The 18,687-nt window shown below is 48.6% G+C and overlaps 1 protein-coding gene and 1 long non-coding RNA gene across 5 annotated transcripts in view; one reads left to right on the forward strand and one right to left on the reverse strand.

Moving 5' to 3' along the window:
• The window catches only part of Fat2 (FAT atypical cadherin 2), a 79,876-nt gene that overhangs the window by 3,680 nt on the left and 57,509 nt on the right, over positions 1–18,687 (reverse strand). For all 4 annotated transcript variants that reach the window (XM_005067749.4, XM_040748681.1, XM_040748680.1 and 1 more), the window contains 10 exons: positions 15,917–16,150; positions 13,190–13,573; positions 12,393–12,607; positions 11,394–11,531; positions 10,788–10,931; positions 9,731–9,928; positions 6,893–7,703; positions 3,765–3,913; positions 2,447–2,888; positions 2,055–2,208 (listed from right to left, as the gene is read on the reverse strand). In XM_005067749.4, coding sequence (XP_005067806.1) covers positions 2,055–2,208; positions 2,447–2,888; positions 3,765–3,913; positions 6,893–7,703; positions 9,731–9,928; positions 10,788–10,931; positions 11,394–11,531; positions 12,393–12,607; positions 13,190–13,573; positions 15,917–16,150 — 2,869 coding nt within the window. The remainder of the gene's footprint in view (positions 1–2,054; positions 2,209–2,446; positions 2,889–3,764; positions 3,914–6,892; positions 7,704–9,730; positions 9,929–10,787; positions 10,932–11,393; positions 11,532–12,392; positions 12,608–13,189; positions 13,574–15,916; positions 16,151–18,687) is intronic.
• LOC110340469 lies at positions 8,117–17,267 on the forward strand. Its single transcript, XR_002382289.2, has 4 exons — positions 8,117–8,229; positions 12,004–12,117; positions 15,588–15,756; positions 17,168–17,267. It is a non-coding gene; the product is annotated as an uncharacterized LOC110340469 (long non-coding RNA).

The raw sequence follows: 18,687 nt of genomic DNA on the forward strand, positions 1-18,687 counted from the left end.
ATAGCTCAGTGTGTAAGGGCGTTTATTGGTCAAGCATGAGGAACTGAGTTTGAATTACCAGCATCCACATAAAAAGCTGTCTGTGTTGGTCCCAAACTGTGGGAGGCAGAAACAGGCAGATCACTGAGGCTTGTTGCCCCATCCCTCCAGCCCAGCGAGACCATCTCTTGAGAATAAGGCAGAGTAGAGTGATAGAGTAGAACACTAGGCATCCTCCTCTGGACCCCTCTGTGTTGTTGGGTGCATGTTCCCCTACATACACAAACATGTGTGAGAGTATATATGTGGCAGGGGTACTTGTGCCAGCATGGTCCTGCACTGCTTAGCTGCTTTACATGCTACATCTGCTTGGAGAAAAGTATTAATTGTCAGCTTAGCAGAATCTTGAATAGCTCAGGAGATGGGTGACTGTGTGGACATGCCTATGTGGGATTTTTATGATTGCATTAACTGGGGTGGGAAGACGTGCCCACTGTGGGTGGCACCATTCTTTGGCTAGGATGCTGGGCTGTACCAGTGGATAAAGGGGACTGAGCAGCAGCATTCATCTCTCTGCTTCCTGACTGTGGAATTGATGTGACCAGCTGCTTCAAGCTCCTGCCCCTTTGGCTTCCTCACCATGGTAGACTGTACCTTGAACTGGGAGCCAGAATAAACCCTTTCTCCCTTAAGTTGCTTTAGACACAGTGTTTTATCACAGCAACAGAAAAAGAAACTAAGTCACTATATGGTCATGGAGGATGTCCTTCTGTATATGTTTTTCTTTTTGGTTGATGAATAAAACACTCTTTGGTCAATAGCCAATACAGGCAGGAAGATAGGCGGGACTAGGAGACAAGGAGAATTTGGGGAAGGTAGGCAGAGAGAAACTGGAAGAAGACACCGTGGAGGGACTGGGGGGGGATAGGACGTACCAGGCATTCTCCAGTAGGATAAGGCCATGTAGAAATACATAGATTAGTAGTTATGGGTTAATAATTAAGACAGAGCTAGCCAATAAGAAGCCCTAGTCATCGGCCAACAATTTAATAATTAATATAGCATCTCTGTGTATTTATTTGGGGCTGAAGAGGTGGGACAGAAACTGTTCACCGACAATATGGCCTCCCAGGTCATCTTCAATTTGGTATTACTTGGTGTAAGGTCCTTAGAGAACTACCTTTCCATTTTGGAGGGATTTGGGGGAAAAGTTCCCCCCATCCTAACTGTTTCAAATATATCTCAGTGCTAAGAATTTCACCTCAAGCAACTTGTTCTGCTATGTGAAATGCTTCCTTCCTCCAAGTTCCTCTTTTAAAACATAAACGCCGCTTTCCTGGCTTGCTCCCACACACCCTCCAATGACCCTGATGAATAACATTGTTACATCAAAGCAGGCAGGGAGCAAGGCAAGAATGATGGCTGCTGAGAAGGACTTGAGTCATTGACATGTTGGGTGATCTTGGACAAGCTCCTTCCCTCTCTGGGTCTCAGTTTCCCCATCTATACAATGGTGGTAGGGCTATGTCACTGACTTTTTTTTTAAGACAGAGTATGTTGTATCCCAGGTTCCCAAGCTTGGGTGTTCCAGCACTAGATATCTGTTCAAATGCTTTGTTTCTAGGTTTCTAGAACGTGTCTCCTTCCCAAGAAACCCTCATGGCCTAGCCTAGTCAGGGGCAGGGTACAGAGTTTTGCAGGCAGGTCTGAGACATAGCTGTTCCTGGGCCCAGGCTAATCAGTTTCCTCAAATGTGTCTGGGACACACAGTACAAATCAAATGCAGTCATTTCTCTGTAGACATCAGCCAAGGTTGACATACTCTAAAAAGCTGGTGAGATGTGTGGCTTCCTGTCCCTCATTTGTGGGTCTGGTTCATAAGGTTGGGGATTGAGCTTGGGAAATGATCTTCTTCACAAGCATTCCTTCCCACGGTGTCCTGATGCAGGGAAGTCATGGGAGGAAATGGCCCAGAGGCCTGGTTTCTGGACTCCCACTCCAGAGGACAGAAAGCAAAGATCACTCTCTAATGTTCTGGGATAAGAAGCCAGAGTATGTGGCCTCTCTGGGCTTACCTGTCACCTGTGTAAGGGTGAGGACAGTTACAGGAAGTGCCCTCAGGGGAGGAGACACATGTGTCCCCTTCCTGGCAGGGTGCAGAAGTGCAATTCTCCCTTCCAAGTTCGCAGTTCCTGCCAGAGAATGGAGGGGGGCATCTGCACAGGTAGCCTGGGAGAAAGAGGAAGAGGAGTGAGCAGCCAGTTAGTGAGTGGGGCCCCAGGAAAACCTGCGTCTTTGTGCTGTAGTTCAAGAATCATTCGTCTACTGGATACTAGTGGCTTGCCCAAGATCACCCTGGGCTGTAGTGAGGGACCCTACCCTATCAACTCTACAGTGAGACACAAGGGCTACACCACAACCAGGGGTCTTTGGGATAAACCTTGGGGATCACCATCTCAGTCTTTACCTGATCCAAGGGCAGGTGAGCAGCTCCCACCATTGAGGCATGGGTTCTGGCTGCAGGCGGTGCTGGGCCAGCAGCACTGGGTGAGGGCCTGTCTCTCCAGCCAGCCCACCATCTTCTTTCCATGGCCATGCGGCTCTAACTTCTCACCATTGACCACAACGGCATCCAGGCAGCCTTCAAAGCCCAAGGAAACATTTGAGGAAAGATTCGAGGGGACAAGGCCACCCAGAAGTAGGTGTCTCCCAGTCCTCAGACCCTGACATTCCTCTGAGATGACAAGGGAGGTGTTGTCTGTTGTGTCAACCAACAGATGAACAGAAGTGTCACTCTCCTCAAACATTATGGCGTGCCATTGTCCATCATTCACAGGATGCTGGGCAGAAAGATTTCCATAGAAACCACCTGGGCAGATGTATTCCAGCTGGAGAAAGCCATTGGCCAGCTGCAAAGAGAGCACAGTCATCAGCAAAACAAAGATTTCTGTAATTCTGCTGACAGGTTTCCAGTTGCAAGAATGCTGTTGGTGTTTTCTTCCCTCCCCCACCTCCTTTTGCTATGTAGCCAAGGATGACCTTGAGCTCCTGATCCTTGTGCCTCTACATCCCAATTAGCTAGCATTACAGTTCTCCACCATATCTCATTTACATGGTGCTGGGGATTGAATCTGAGTCTTTGTGCATGCCAGACAAGTGCTCTACCTATTGAGAGCCACATCCCCATTTTCAAGCATTTTCAAATGCTTCTGACGTTGCCTCTGAAGAATTCAAATACCCTCAGAATCCCATCCAGTCCTCATCACATTCCATGGGATGATCAAGATCCCATTTGACAGATGAGGAACCTGAGGCCCAAAGAAACCTTACTGATGGGACCCTGTGGGTTTTGATCATTCAAGTGTTTGTGCATGGATCAGCTAGCCTAGCCTAGGTGTTGAGCTCCAGACTTGCAAGAAACAAAGACAACCAAGGTGAATGGTACCTGAGGAGCAACAGCCAAGGTAGCCTTGTGGCCTCTGCACATGTGCATGCACACACATAAATCCCCGAGGTTACAATGATGGAGAACCTCTGGCTTAGAACATTCTAGTTAGCTTTATTCTTAACAGGTAGGCATGCTTATAGCGCACTGGGCCAGCCAGAATGACTGCAGGACAGACAGTCCTGTGTCCATGTGTTCTGATTGATAGTCACACCCAGCATCCTTGAAAGCCATGAGGGGATTCTTTGCCAGGAATTGGCTCAGTAGACATCCTCATAGCACCCCACATCTTCCCAGAATGGGGTCCCCATGGCAGCCACTCGTGTGGGAGTCATCTTACCTTCAGAGAAATAGAGACTGTTGTTGCATTGGTGAACATCAGAACAGCCTGTGGCTGGAGGGTTTTCAGGTAGAAGTGGACCTGCCAGTTCCGAGCCTCTTGGGGCCTGTAGCGCACATAGCTCTGACCACTGAACCTCAAGGTGGTGCCTGCAAATGAACCCGAGGTGTCACCATCCTTGAAGTGTCACAGACCCCTTAGACTGACTTTGTCTCATTCAACCCTTGGGTGGCAAATGGGCCACTTCTCACATCTGATACACGAAGAGGCCAGACTGGGTGGGGTAGATTACTTTTCCAGAGTCACACAGGGAGCTGAGCTGTCACCCTGCATACCTCCCTCTGGGTACAGGTTCTGCAGGATCACTCCCAGGCTGAGGGTCAGGAGCAGTGAGCTTTAGCTATGAAGAAAGCAAAACTCGGCGGGGACAGGGAGGAGACACAGGGCTAACCAGACGTGTGAAGTCAAGCTTTTAAATCCTGCACCACCCACATTTTTGTCTATCCCTGGAAGAGGGGAGGTAGAATTGAAGACAATTCTGCAGCTGTGTGGGATTCAGTCTGGACCACAGGGGTCTGTGTTTTCCTTGGGTAAGCAGGGAACTACCCAAGCAAGTTGCTCTTGAAGGGTCAAAAGCCACTCTGATTAAAGAAAGGGGGCTAGTGATGGAGGCAGGGGTCCAGACCTCTGTCAAGTGCAGCCTCCCCCAGCCCCATTAGTGATTTCTAATGCAGAGGTGCGTAGGCAAGTCTGAGGTTTCACATGGGCAAGGGAGCAGAGTGGGGGTCTCCAGCTTGTCTTGTTTGACCACCATGCACTCTTAGGTGACAGTCTTTGGAAGCAGTGTGCTTTGGGAAATGTGACGTCAGAGTAAGCCCCTAGTCACCCAGTGTGAAGAAGCTGCCTGTTCATCCTCAGGACAAAGAATGAATGGCATAGGCTCCTGATACCCAGGAAGGAGGGACTACAGGAGAGAGGAAATAAAGGAAGGGGCTGCATCTTAAAGTACAAGGAACCCCAAGACAGAAAGGTTCTACCACATGAAGTCTAAGACTCCTCAACCATTGCAGTGGATGTTAACAGATGAGAGACAGAAATTGATTCAGATCAAGAATTCCCAAATGTGACCGCCTATCAGGATTGGCTGGGGACTCACTAAAAACAGCATCCTAGAGTCCCCTATTGCACAGTCTGACTCAAATGCTCTAGGTGGGGCTGGGGATGTGGCTCAGTTGGTAGAGTGCCTGCAGAGTTCCATCCCTGGCACACAAAACTGGACATGGGGGCACATGTCAGTAGTCCCAGCACTTAGGAGGTGGGGGCAGGAGGATCAGGAGTCCAGGGTTATGCTTGACTACTCAGCCAGCTGAAGGCCAGCCTGAATTTAAAAAATCTTCCCATGGTAGGTGTTGAGGAAGGGAGCCCAAGGAGGCTTTAAGACACTGGTCACATTCTAAGCCTGACTGAGATTCAGGCTACACTGACATACTGGGTCTTGTAAAACACATTGAGGTGCTTGCACGCAACACATAAGCCAATTTTCTGGATGTCCTATTTTTCTAACTTGTTAACAAAACACCCCACTCCCAGTGATTTTGGCAGTGAGCAAGCTCAGCTAGAGTTCCTCAAAGCGCAGCCCCGGGGCCACGTGCTTCCAGTTGAAAGCCAAAGGAAGGGCTCACCCAAGGCTTTGCAATGAAAACTTCTAGCAGTACACCCAGAGCAGTCTCTTTGGGCACACCCTCCCTGGTGCTGTGCACAGTAGGACTGGCTGTTAGAGAACCTCTGCTGTCTGCTGCCCAATGGTCCAGAGAGAGCCTTCAGCTATTCCAGCTTTCCCTTGGGGCGAAATGCAGAGAAGGGGCAGCTCCCTTACCCCCTAGCCTAGGCCCACTCTTCCCTGTCAACCTCCAAATCTGAGCCACAGTCTCCCTAATGCAAGCTGGGTGGGTACCTCAAAGGTAGGCCAGGCCATGTCACTTCATGAGTGTGTGTGTGTGCACATGTGTGTGTGTGTGTGTGTGTGTTGGTACCTGAGCATGTGAGGGCCAGAGGTCAACATTAGCTCTCTTCCTTAAGTGAGCCCCAGAGATCCTCCTGTCTCCACCTCCACAGCTCTGGGATTACAGGTACATGCTTCTGTACTTGAAGCTAGACATCTAGACTCGGGGCCCCATACTTGAATATGAGCAATTTACCAACTGAACCATTTTCACAGTTTGTGTCAGTTTCCATTTGACAAAGGTGAGCTGGCTCAGGGTGTGGGTCTTCCTGCCTGGGATATTAGATTGCGAAGTATGGAGCTTAGGCTCTGAATAGGACATACTGGTGCTTGAATAGCCTGACCTCCATTGGAGGCTGGATAGTTTCAGGCAAAACAGCACCCATCTTTAACACGGAAGGGTCCGATGACCCACATGGAGCCTGGCACACAGCAGGCTCTCTATACTACCGTCTGCTCTCATGTGAGTGAGTGCCAGCACCAACCTGGGCTCACTGTGGTCAGCCATGGGCTATGTGCTATTACATCTATATGAAATTTATTCTCCAAACCTGCTTAAGGTGAGGGGTGCCCTTTATAAATTGGCAACAGGAGTCTGGTGGACTTTACAGAACCCAACCAAGGACACACCACTAGTAAGTGACAGGATGTGAACCTATGTTGGGTTTACTTCCTGAGCTGATACCAGCAGGCTGTGGGGCCGAGAGCAGTGGCATCAGTAACTGACATGTCTGGAGTATCTCCTCTGTCAGGCTTCTTCTCCAAGAGTACCCGATTTGTTAAACTCAATCTTTATAACAGCAAAGTCCACCGAGGTAGACAGATCAAAGAATCCCCCTAGTCATCTGGCTGGAAAGTGGCAGGGTAAAGATGGGAATGAACTCTGGCAGCCTGACACCCCAGTCCATGCTTTTAGCTAGTATGTCTTTTGTAATTGACTGTTACTTTCAGAATCCCAGGAAGTGGAACGAACTTGGTTAGTGTCCCTTGACTAAACTGTGACATCACTCCCAGTGTTCCGCTGGTCTGTGGCATTTAGTTGGATTATAGCCATACTCATGAACCTCTGTGGGAGTTCACGTGGATTCAGGAAGCTAAGGCCCAGCAATACATCCCCAAGACTTACCATTGCAGGAGCAGTTCCTCCCCAGGTGGTGTCGTGGTGTCAGGATGCTAAGTCTGGCTGTGCTGTAAGTGGGCCCAACCCTGGGCTCCAGGGACACTGTCTCTTGGCAGCTATGAGCCTGACAGCTTGGCCCTTGGCATGGCACCACAGGCAGGGCTGACCTCATGTGAATTCCCACTGAGTGTTCCATCTCTTTGGCTGAATGAACTATGGCAGATGCCAGCTCCTGGAGGTCATGGGAGGTTCCGGAATGTCTCTCAAAGACCAGAAGCACATCCACCCCAGCTGTGACCTCTGCAGGCTGCAGGCTGACCAGGTGGATGTTGGCTCGCTTGATGTCCAAGGTATTGCTCAGGAATCTCTGCAGGTTGCGCCAATGGTCACTCACCAGCTCCTCAGGGGTGAGCTGGTGAAAGCCCAGCCACATAACTTGTTGAGGGGCCTCCTGCCCCATGTGCCACACGTGGACATGGACCCCAGTGGTGGTGGTGAAGGTCCCATCACTGACTGTGACATTAAGCGAGTATCGGCCACGAGGCAGTCCTTGGGAGGCAATAATCTTGCCATCGGATGCGCCCACCGAGAAGTACCTGCCCAGGGTTTCCTCTCGCTCCAGGCTGTAGGTGAGCGTGTCCTGCGGGTCTCGGTCTGTGGCATGGATTTTACCTACCATGCCTCCCTGGAATTCCTCCTCCCCCACTGTGATGAAGATCTCTAGTGGAAGTGTGGAAGGTGGGTAGCGGCTCTGCTCTGTCACGTGTACTCGGACCATCGTGGAAGATGACAAGGGCGGGAGGCCACTGTCTGACACCTGTGGGTAAGACAAACAGTCCTGGCACCCAACAGACTGCAGAGCCTCTATGCCCAGCTGAGGTTCTTCCCCCTACCAGCCTTGTTTCCCTTCCCCACACCCAGGGGGACAGGTGCTGCATGCTGTCCTGCATGGAAAATGATCAACTCCGAAGCCCAAGGCTGTGCTGCGGAGTTTCTTAAGGCTTTTTATAGAAAACAGGGAAACAGGAAAATAACTCGATTCCTCCGCCCCCAAGCCTCATGGGCCCTGAGTCTCCTAAATCCCTCCAAGCAAGCCTCCACGTGTAAGCACGCACATGTGTGTCCATACATATGCTGATTGAGCCAGCTCTCCAGCACAGACCAATCTTTTTATGCCTCTTCCCTTCTGAGCCCCTCTCCACTCTCCTACCTAGACTCTGGTTAGTCAGGAGACACCCCTGACCATTCTTCACATCCCTCCAAGGTTGCTACCCACTGAAGGAGAGCCCCTCGGGGACTCCCTTTCCTACAGGATCAGAATGGGAACTTATTCTCTGGGCCAGGTGAGAGCTTCCTGTGGCGGGCCCCCTGCTGTAGTCAGGGGACAGGCAGGGTGAGTGACCAAGCCTGCTAGAGGCTATCGGCTTGGACAAAGTGAAGAAAATAACAGACATGGGGAGAAGAAGTCAAATGAGGGGGCTGACTTGGGTCGGGTGAGAGTGAAGGCATCTCTACAGGGTAGGGGCATGGCAGGGCTCCTGGGTGGAGAAGTGGCATGCCCAACTAGACAGGAAGGCACTGGAGCAAGCGGAGGGAATGTTGGCATGGGCTTCACTATGGGCTGAGGAGCATGAGGCTGGATCTCATGCCATGGTTGTGAAAAGCTCACGAAGGCTTTAAACAAGGGTGGCATGAGCTCCTTAAATGAGAAAATCGGGGCTGGATAGACGACTCAGGGCTTAAGAGTGATTGCTGCTCTTGTAGAGAACCCAAACTTTGTTCTCAGCACCCACAATGGGAGGCTCATAACCAGTTCCACGGGGGCTAAACAAATATATAAATACATGTCTCTAAAAATTAAGGTAACTGTTTGACCTGGCTTGCCAAGGTTGGCTTAGAGTGTTCTTGGCTATGGATCAATTGTCACCAATGCTTAGTGTTTCTGTCCATTCAAAATTCAAATATTAAAGTCCCCATGTCTGTAAGGGGAGCCTTTGGGAGATAAGAGCATAGCTGTGGGGCCTTTGTGAAGTTGATTAGTCCCTTAAAAAAAAGCTTTTTAAAATTTTACTAGACAATGTCTGGCTACATAGCTCAGGTTGGCCTCAGGACTCAATAACCCTCTCCTGCCTCAGCCTTCCAAGTCTTGGAATTGCAGGTGTATACAACTCTTTGTTTTGGTTTAAAACATGGTCTAGACATGTAGCTCAGACTGCCCTGGAACTCCATTTGTAGCCCAGATTGTCCTCACATTTATAATTCTCCCACCTCAGCACCCCTAGTACTAGTATTACAGTATATAACATACTGCGGCTGAAGGGACATCGGTGCCCTCAGAAGCAGTTGGCACCTGCTTCCTGTCTCCCTGCCATGTAAGGAAGAAGTCCCTCATCAGGATCTGCCCACAGCTTCATTCTGGTCTCAGCCTTCAGCTCCCAGCAGTGTCACAGGTCTAATCGCCCCCTGTCCAGTCTTCAGAATTCTGCTATAGTAGCCAGTTGAACTAGATAGCACTTCTGTCACTCCATATACCACAGTTTAGACCTCAGCTAGCAGTCACTCATAAAAATGAACCCTCCTTCAGCCCTGCCATGGTTGACCAGCCTTATCTATGCTTCAATTTCCTTCCTGACGTCACTTCCTGTTTTTTGATCACAGGTCACTTCAAACTCTTACCCAACTCCGGTCCTTATTCATCTTACTCTTCCTGCCTGGAACGATCTCCTGCTCACTGTCCTTCAAGCCCCCTCAGGTCTCCACCCAGTCATCACTGTGTCTACCAGCAGTCATCTTGTTCCCAAAGCTATCAGCATACACTCTAGCTCGGATTCACACAGCACTCACCTCAATGTGAAGCTGATACCACTCCTGGGCCCTCCTGTTCAGGGTCGTGGCTGTTACCAGCCATCCATCTGGAGTCACCCGGAACACAGACCCAGTGTTCCCCCCAGTGATCCGGAAGGAGTAGGGGGGTCCGTTCTGTGGGGAGTCAGGATCATCCAGGATCAGCTGCAGGACTTTGTTGCCAATGGGAGAGTTCTCCTGTGACCGAGAATGACAGGAAGCCAGAGAGCAGTGTAAGCCACAGCCCCTCAGTTTCCTCCTTTGTCGTCTCATTTTTCCAGGGAACCAGACTTGGCACAGGCTGAAAGCTAGCCTGGTAGTCTTCCCTCCACGTCCCTGAGTACAGCACCAGGTCTTACATACTGAAGGTCAAACCCATATCCTATAGTGGAGGCCATTGCCTGACCCTACAGCTCACAGACTGCAAGTTCTTAGCATCGGTGGGTGCATGGTAGCACTTCCATTTTAAATCATTATTTTTTTTAGTTAGATAACAAAATCATGGGCTTCACTATGACATTTCATGTATGTGCATATATATGCATGTGTGTGTGCGCACACACGCATATAATTTTACCTTATTTTTACACACTTCCTCACTACCCTTCTAGTCCTTCCTTCTCCGTCTCATAGGTCTTCCTCCTCCACAAACAGTCTCCTTCCTGTTTTCATTATATGTGTGTGAATATATATGTATATATGCACAAATCTACATATTTGTATATATTTAAAGCTAGATTCACATGTGAGAGTTAACATGCAGTATGTCTTCTTTCTTCCCCCATGTACCCTCATGTCTGAAATTTCTGAGTTGGATACCTCCCACTTCAGTGGCCATGGTGAACCCCAAATAGGACAGGATAGTGGTCATATAAAACCCTAACAAGGGACCTGTTTCTTTTCTGTCCCATAACCCACAGCCCCCTTTGGTTCTCCGTGTTGCCTTTAGGGACAGCAGAGGAAAAACAATCACGGCTGGTTGGGTGGGCTGATACCTCTGGGGAGCCCCTCCCATTGAGAGGGACACAAGAGGAGGGTGGGCTCAGGACGCCCTTACCTGGACAGCAGTGCTGTAGTTGAGCTGGAAGAACCTGGGTGGGTTGTCATTGACATCAACCACCTCAACAGCCACTTCTGTGTCTTTGTGCAATGGGGGCTGCCCACTGTCTGTGGCTCGGAGCCTCAGGGAGTAGCTGGGTGTCTGTGACAAGATGCACAGCGGGGAATTAGAGATAAAGCCTAGTGTCTGCCCCTTGAAGTGTTGCCTACTCCCATGGCCCACCTATAGCACTGGCTCTCAAGTGTCAGAATCAGACAGAAAGCAAGTGATTTGCAATCTGGTAGCTCCTCACTATGAGGCCTTGGGAAGGGGACTGAGCTGTGGGAGAGGGTAAAGTCAGGTCATACTTTCTGGGATGACTATGGGCATCAAATGGTGAGATTCACCTAAGCTTAGCATCCAGCAAAGTGCCTGATGTCAGTAATTGATCTCAGTTCATCGTAGCTGTCACTGGATTGATCCCTTGTCAACCTGCCTCTTGCCTCAGAGTTCACAGAGGAATCATCCTGGCAACTGTCTGGAAATCAGGATTAGGTGTGTTTGCCCTTTACCCTCTGGACTTGCCATAGAGCCATGCTTCTCCTCAGCCTGGACATGGCTCACCTGTTCCCAGTCAAGTGCCTTGGCCACCTGAAGCTTCCCCTTCTTAGGGTTGATGGTGAAGTGTCCAAGCTGGTTCCCTCCTACCAGGCTATAGGTAATGGCACTATTTACAGGTCCATCATCATCAGATGCTGATACCTGTAGCAGAGGGGAGATTGTGAATGTAGGCACAAGAGTGACCAGAAAGGAATCTTAGCCCTGAGAGTGATGATTATGTTCATATCCCAATGGCTACCACTGAGTCAGTAGTCCCTACCCCAAGAGCATCTCTCGTGATCTCAATATGCCATGGATCACTCATTTACCCATTGTCTCACAGTGACAGGGTATATCAGGGTTGGTTCCAGGAGACCAGGCTATGAGGAACATGTACAATGATCCACCCTTTTTAGGTGTTGTGTCTGATGTGTATGATTCTAATCACGGTGGTTTTCATGGGAGGACAGAGTGGGGTGACATCCAGAGAGGTTATAAGGGGATTCAGGGAGCTTTGATGGATACGGGAGGGTCTGGTCATAGAAAGAACCCTCCAGGCAGAGGAAATGGTTTGTGCAAGGAAGTGTGAAGGTGTGCTCAGGAAGGCAACTCTTGGTTTGCATTTGGGGCACAGGAATCATAGGGGAGGCAGCAGACATCAGAAGGGAGATGGAGAGGAGTCCCGAAGAACTACATATGAGCATGCTTCATGGAAGGAGGGAGTAACTGTGTATTTAAATGCAAAGAGGTATGATGTGGTAAGCCCTCTGTCCTCTCTCCCACCCACTGGCACTCCATGTCACTGTCATAGGAATCGGGCAGACCCCTGGAATCAACCCCTTTTTTTTTGTTGTTCTCCTATTGAATATTGCCAATGTGGCACAGTTTTGCTGAGAAGTTACAAGTTATGTGCTATAGAACACTGACTTGATAAGCCAATCTATGCTTATGGTGACTAGGGACCCATAGAGGAGTGAAGCAAGAGCCACCCAGAGCCCACAGAGTGAAGCTGGGGTTTCTTACAGTCAAGATGGTGTCACCCACAATGGCGTTCTCCAAGACCCTCACAGTGTACAGGTCATGGGTGAATCTGGGGTGGTGTTCATTAACATCAGTGACATTAACCACTATGGTGGTCACGTCGCTGAGGGAGGAAGAGCTCTTCCGGCTGCATTCAATGGACAGGAAGTACTTGGGAGTCGTCTCAAAGTCCAGGCTCCCGTTGACATATAGGGTTCCTGAGGAGAGAAGAAGTGATGGAGGTGAGGTGGAGTTTTGAGGGGCTAGGGCTAGCTCCAGTGCACCGGGGTGCTTGGGAGGACTCTGCATGAGATGCAGTGAGATCCTTCCATGAGTCCCTGTGGGTTTGACTCAGGCTCCATAGCTAGGAGGAGAAAAGGGAGATGGTTTCCTTATTCTGTCTTTCCTCATTTAATCATAACGGAAAATTCAGGGGTGTCAGGAGCTTGACTGCTGCAAGTACCACACTACTTGAACACTGGATTTCAGCAAGTGTTTGGTTCAGGGAAGGAGTAAGGCATGCCAAGCCCCTTGGGCTGTGTTGAGACCAGGAAGCCACCAGCTGGGTTGAATGGATTACAGAAGATCCTGGACAGGGTTCTAGGTGAAGATGTGGGGAAATAATGACCCTCTCAGGTAAGCTAGGCCCACATAGAGAAAGAAGAAATGTGGACAATGTATCTATAATTAAAGGATGCCAGCTGCAGGGGTTGGGGAGCTATGTGGACAGATGTTCCCTGTAAATGAAAAACTATTATACCCTACAAATGAAGGGCTGAACTGGCTCCTGCCCATCTTACCTGTGTGAGCATCCAGTCGGAACTTCCCCTGCTCATTCCCACTTGTGATGTGGTAACCAGTCTTCTCTGAGCCCGGGCGTGTGAGGGTAGCCAGCTGTAGTACCTCTGTGCCTATCAGAGCATCCTCGGGCACCTGTGTGCTATGCTCTGCGTTCAGGAAGATGGGAAGGTAGTCCTCCAGGCCCACTACGGAGACTGTGACAGTGCCCAAGGCAGACAGTGGTATTGGGATGCCTAGGTCTGAGGCCTGGACCGTAAGCTCCACAGCAGAGCGTGATCTGACCTGCAGAGGCTTCTCCAGGTGAATCACCCCTGAGGTGGCATCAATGGAGAACTGGCCATCAGCAGAGTCTGTCAGTGAGTACACTACCTGGGCATTGGCACCTGTAGAGACCAGGAATGAGAGTCACACTTGAGGACACCCAACAACAGGGCTTGGGAGAGGCTCATAAAAGCTAACGTTCCCAAGGCATGCAAAGAATCTCAGTCAGCCACTCCAAGCCATCACAAAAAAATTCTTGGGAGGATGATGGGCTTATTCACAAACTAGTTAGCAACTTCTTGTGAGCCTGTAATTAATAATAAGTTAAGAAAATAGGACTGGATGGGCAGCTTGTTTGACAATGTGCTTTCACCCTAGAATGAAGACGTGAATTTGATCCCCAGAATGCAAAAATAAAGGCATGGTAGTAGATGCTCTTAATCCTAGCACCAGGGAGGAAGAAACTGACAGATCTACAGGGCTAGCTGGAGAGCCACCCTGGTCTAAATGACTCTATGCCAATGAAGGGACCCTGTCTCAGAAAGCAAAGTGGATGGCATCCAAGGAATGATGCCTGACATTGACTTTTGATGTGCAGCCACATCATGAACATGTGCAAATGTTTCCCAGCTCCAGTTTGTCTATCTTTGGACTGATAGTTTACCCTCCCTAGAATACTATATTTCTTAAAAATCTTGCCTCCTGCAATGCCAAGCCAAAATCTAGATGTTCAATTTACATTGCTGGTGGAATACGATTCTGCTTTTATCCTCACCATCATCATCATCATCTGGCTACTTTGACTCTCATGACATGTTTTAGCCTACCCAGATGATTAATCATAAAACTTGACTTAGGAAAATGAACCAATTTAAGATGTTTCAGGATGTCAAATGCTATAATTTGTCCGATATGGGACATACACACTATGATGGGTCTAATTCACTGTGGACTTTGGTTTGAATATGACCTTCACAGTTCATGCACTGATAGTTCAGCCCTTAATTCATGTGCATGATGTCAGGAGGTTACTGAGACTAGATAAGGTCATGAAGGTGGGGCTACCAGAATGGCATTAGTGGCTTCATACGAAGCAGAAGACAGAGCCAAGATACCATCCTTGTCCCTGGTCTCCCTGCAATGGTTTCTGTTGTATTGTTATACAACTGGAAGCCCTCCCCAGATGCTTGCACATTCTTGGACTTCTCAACCCCTGTAACTGTAAGCCAGATAAACATTCTCTTTTGGTGTGTGCATATTTCTGTGTGTACAGGTGTGCATGCATGTATATGTATTTGGAGGCTAGAAGTAAATATAATGTGCAATTTCTCAGGAACCACCCATATTGTTTCTCTGAGACAGGGTGTCCCACTGATCTGGGACTCACTGATTCAGCTAGGTCAGCTGCCCAGCAAGCCCCAAAGATCCTCCTGTCTCCCCTGCCCAGCACTGGGATTACAAGCACCTCTCCAGCCCTGAACCTTACCAATTCCCTACCAGTCACCTTAACCATGGTATTCAATAACATCAACAGAAACCAGACTAAAGGACTGTGCAAATATTCAGGGCAAAGAAACAATGAAAACAATGTCACTGAAATAAAAATGTAGCTTCTTAGGGCTGAGGATATAGCTCGGTGGTTGTGGTTTGAATGTGGTTTGAACTGTGCTCCCATAGGTTCACGTGTCTGAACACTTGGTACCCTGCGTGTGGAGTTGTTTTGAAAGGTTGCAGAACCTTTAAGAGATAGAGTTCACTAGAGGAAATAGGTCACTGGAGGCCTTATAGCCTGACCCTTCTTTCTGTCTGCTCACTTCCTGAATGTGGATACAGTGTGACAAGTCACTTCATGTCCTACTGCCAAGGTGGACATATCCCTTCTCAAACCATCAGAATGAACTCTTGCTTCCTTAAGATGTTTGTGTGAGGCACTTTTGTCACAGCAGCAGAAAAGGAACGGATACAGTGGTAGATAGCTTGCTTAGCATGCCAGGTTCAAACCCCACTACCCAAGATAAAGGAAAATAGTGTAACTGGTTCAACTGTACTGTCTAAAATTTGATGAAAGGATTTTAATAAACATCATGGACTCAGGGCCAAAAGTTTCTTTCTTATATAGACTAATGAACTGAGTAGTTGACTTGTAGATTTCCGATTAACCATATTCAAGATGACCTTGAGAAAAGTACTTTTGGACGTCGGTGGCAACATGAAAGTTCTGGGAGTCCAAATGGCAGAGGGGAAACTGTCTGCAATCCTTTGTACCTGTCTCAGATGCCACTAAAGTCACTTGTCACAGATTCAGGTGTGTAGCTGTCTATAGATCTTTTCCACTCTCAGTAACCACAGACTCATCAAGGAGTCTTAGTCAATGCCCATTCCAGAAGACACAGAGACAATGGGTCACCCCAGATGGACCTGATGACTTGATAGTGCAGGTGGCCACCAGTCCTTCACATACTCACCCTGGTCAGGGTCCCGGGCAAAGACCACAGCCACGGGGGTCTTAACTGTGGTGTTGTCAAAGACAGCCACAGTGCAGTGGCTGGGGAAGAACCTTGGGGCATTGTCATTCACATCCTCAATGTGGAGAGTCACGTCTGCCTGGCATGATTGGCCCCCTCCATCTGTTGCCTTAGCAACCAGGTTGTATATATCCTTCCTTTCCCGGTCCAGGGCTTTGAGTGTGGTCAGCTCCCCTGCCAGGAGAAATGACACAGGTTGAGCTTTCTCTAGAGGACACACGTGCTCTCTGGAGAGCTATAACAATAGTGTTAGTCACAGGTTGTATAAGAGCAGAGAGAGGTTGCTCTGTATACACGCTGTCAGGGAAAACGCCCTGGCACCCACCCACATTTCTAATTCTCCCACAGCATTCCACAACCATCACCACCAATCTAAAGGCCACCATCAATAAGATACAAATAGATAGATTTTTGGAGGTCATTTAGGCAACTTATACCATAAAAAATGTTCTAAAAAATTTGGCTCAAAATTTCATTTGTGCTGCGTGTGATGGTGCACACCTTTAGTTCCAGCACTTCAGAGGCAGAACAACAGGGCTACACAGAGAAACCCTGTCTTGAGAAACAAAAACAAAATTTCACTTGTAGGAATGAATATATATATATATGTCTCCATTCAATTATATATACATATCTATTACACAGAATAGTTAACCCAGTGATAAAAATATATATATATGATGTATATGTGGGTGTTGTGGCCCATGCCTTTAATCCCAGAGACAGGCAGATCTCTGTGAGTTAGAGGCCAGCTTGGTCTACATAGTGAGTTCCAGGACAGTCATGATTTTTTGTCTCAAGAAAAATGTATAAAGACATTCTCTGAGGTATTGTTTATAATAATGGCATATTTAAATCACCCTGTATGCCTTTCAAATAGAAATTGACTAATATGTTATGGTTCAGTCACATAGTAAAGTAATATCAGGTGGTTAGTTTTAATTGTCAGTTTGACACAACCTGGAGTCACGTGAGAGTCTCAGTGAGGGGCTGTCCACACAGAGTTTAACTATGGGCATGTCTTGGGAGATTGTCTTAACTGATGTGGGAAGACACAGCCTACTGTGGGAGGCACCATTCCTAGGTGGGGGTGGGAGGTGGGGGGGTCCTGAGCTGTGCAAGAGAGTAAGGAAAGCCAGTTGAGCACAAATAAGTGTGCATGCGCCCATTTCTCTTTGCTCTTGACTGTAGATGTGCTGTGACCAGCTATTCCAAGTGCCTGCCTTGACGTCCCACAAAGATGGACTGTGATATGGAATTGAGCTGAAATAATAAACCTTTCCTCCCCTGAGTTTCTTTGTGTTGGGGTATTTTATCACAGCAACAGGAATGAAACAAAGATGTATTATATAATCAGTAATGACTGAAGACAACTTTACATTCTTCCTTGCAAACACCTGCAAGCTATCGCTAAGGGGAGAACAGCAAATGATACATCAGAGGAACTGTTGCAGAGAGGTTTGGTAGGTGTATGGGAAGGTAGGCTGGTTGCATGCACACCGAGTGGGCTTTGGTGAGGGCTTATTGTGTAGCTTTTCTGGCTCCTGCAGGATACCTGCCATGTTTTTCAATTTGGAAATGAGCATGCCTCATTTTCATATTCTGAAAAAAAACGCCCAGTTGGTTTTTCTTTGAAGTCCTCATGGGCAGTCCCACAGCTGAGCAAACAGCAGCAGAAGACAAGCTTCCCAAATCACTTAACCTGCTGGACTGGGGTCAGGAAGGACAATGTGGTCACTGATCCACCCAGATGGCTTCCTGGGATACGGCCCTCTCCGCCACCACCCACCCACCTACCCCTCCCTGCTCAGGAATCTCTGAGTCACCTTTGGAGCTATGGATTCAAGCCAAAGATTGGCAGCTGGCCCCTGTACCTGGCTGCCACCGGCCACCTGTTTCCCACAGCAGCAGGATAGGGTCTTACCTGCGGGTGTTGCTCTTCCCTACCCATCTCTCCAACAGTCCTCACAGTTCAGCCTTGGCCTGGCTGTTCATGGACTCACCCTGCAACGCCTCCACTTTCTACCTCTGCTTTGTCCCTAGCTGATCAAATGACAATGTGTCCCCATTCACCGAGTTCTGCCTTAGCCCAGGCCAGGCTTTCAGGAGCTCTGTTGCTAGTGGTGTTTGCTGAAGTCCTGGGAGCCTGTATCCCGGTTTGCAATGTGTGTATCTTGAGATTGCACCCTCAGCTTGGCACTCATGTCTAAATCCTCCATTGACTCCAGAAGGAATCGGCCCATTTGTCTTCAGGGAAGCATCCTCTGTCTCTCCATTCTCTGTGCACATTCACACATTTGTCCTCGTCCCCAAATAAGACCCTGAGCACATCCTCCATCTCTGCCTTCCATATATGCCCAGCTAACTCCTGTGCATGTTCAAATTCACATAAAATGGCATTTCCCCAAAGAGGTTTTCTTTAACCTTCCTCCTAAGGCTAAATCAACTCTCGTCAACATCATTGTCCCCCTCCAATAGCATCCTCCTTTTCCTATGTTTGTCTGAGGATGGGTCTCATACTATAGCCAAGGCTGGTCTGGAACTCACTATGTAGCCCAGACTGGCCTTAAACCCTCATGACTCCTCACTGAGGTAACAGGTGTGAATCACCATACCCGACTTGCATCGCTCCTAACTCAGCACACTGCAAGCCACGGACTCAGCAATCAGTTTTCCCTCTGGATTATAAAGAGCTGTGTCTGAACTCACTC

Source organism: Mesocricetus auratus, unplaced genomic scaffold, assembly GCF_017639785.1.
Source record: "Mesocricetus auratus isolate SY011 unplaced genomic scaffold, BCM_Maur_2.0 Super-Scaffold_100007, whole genome shotgun sequence".
NCBI classification, from domain to species: Eukaryota; Metazoa; Chordata; class Mammalia; order Rodentia; family Cricetidae; genus Mesocricetus; species Mesocricetus auratus.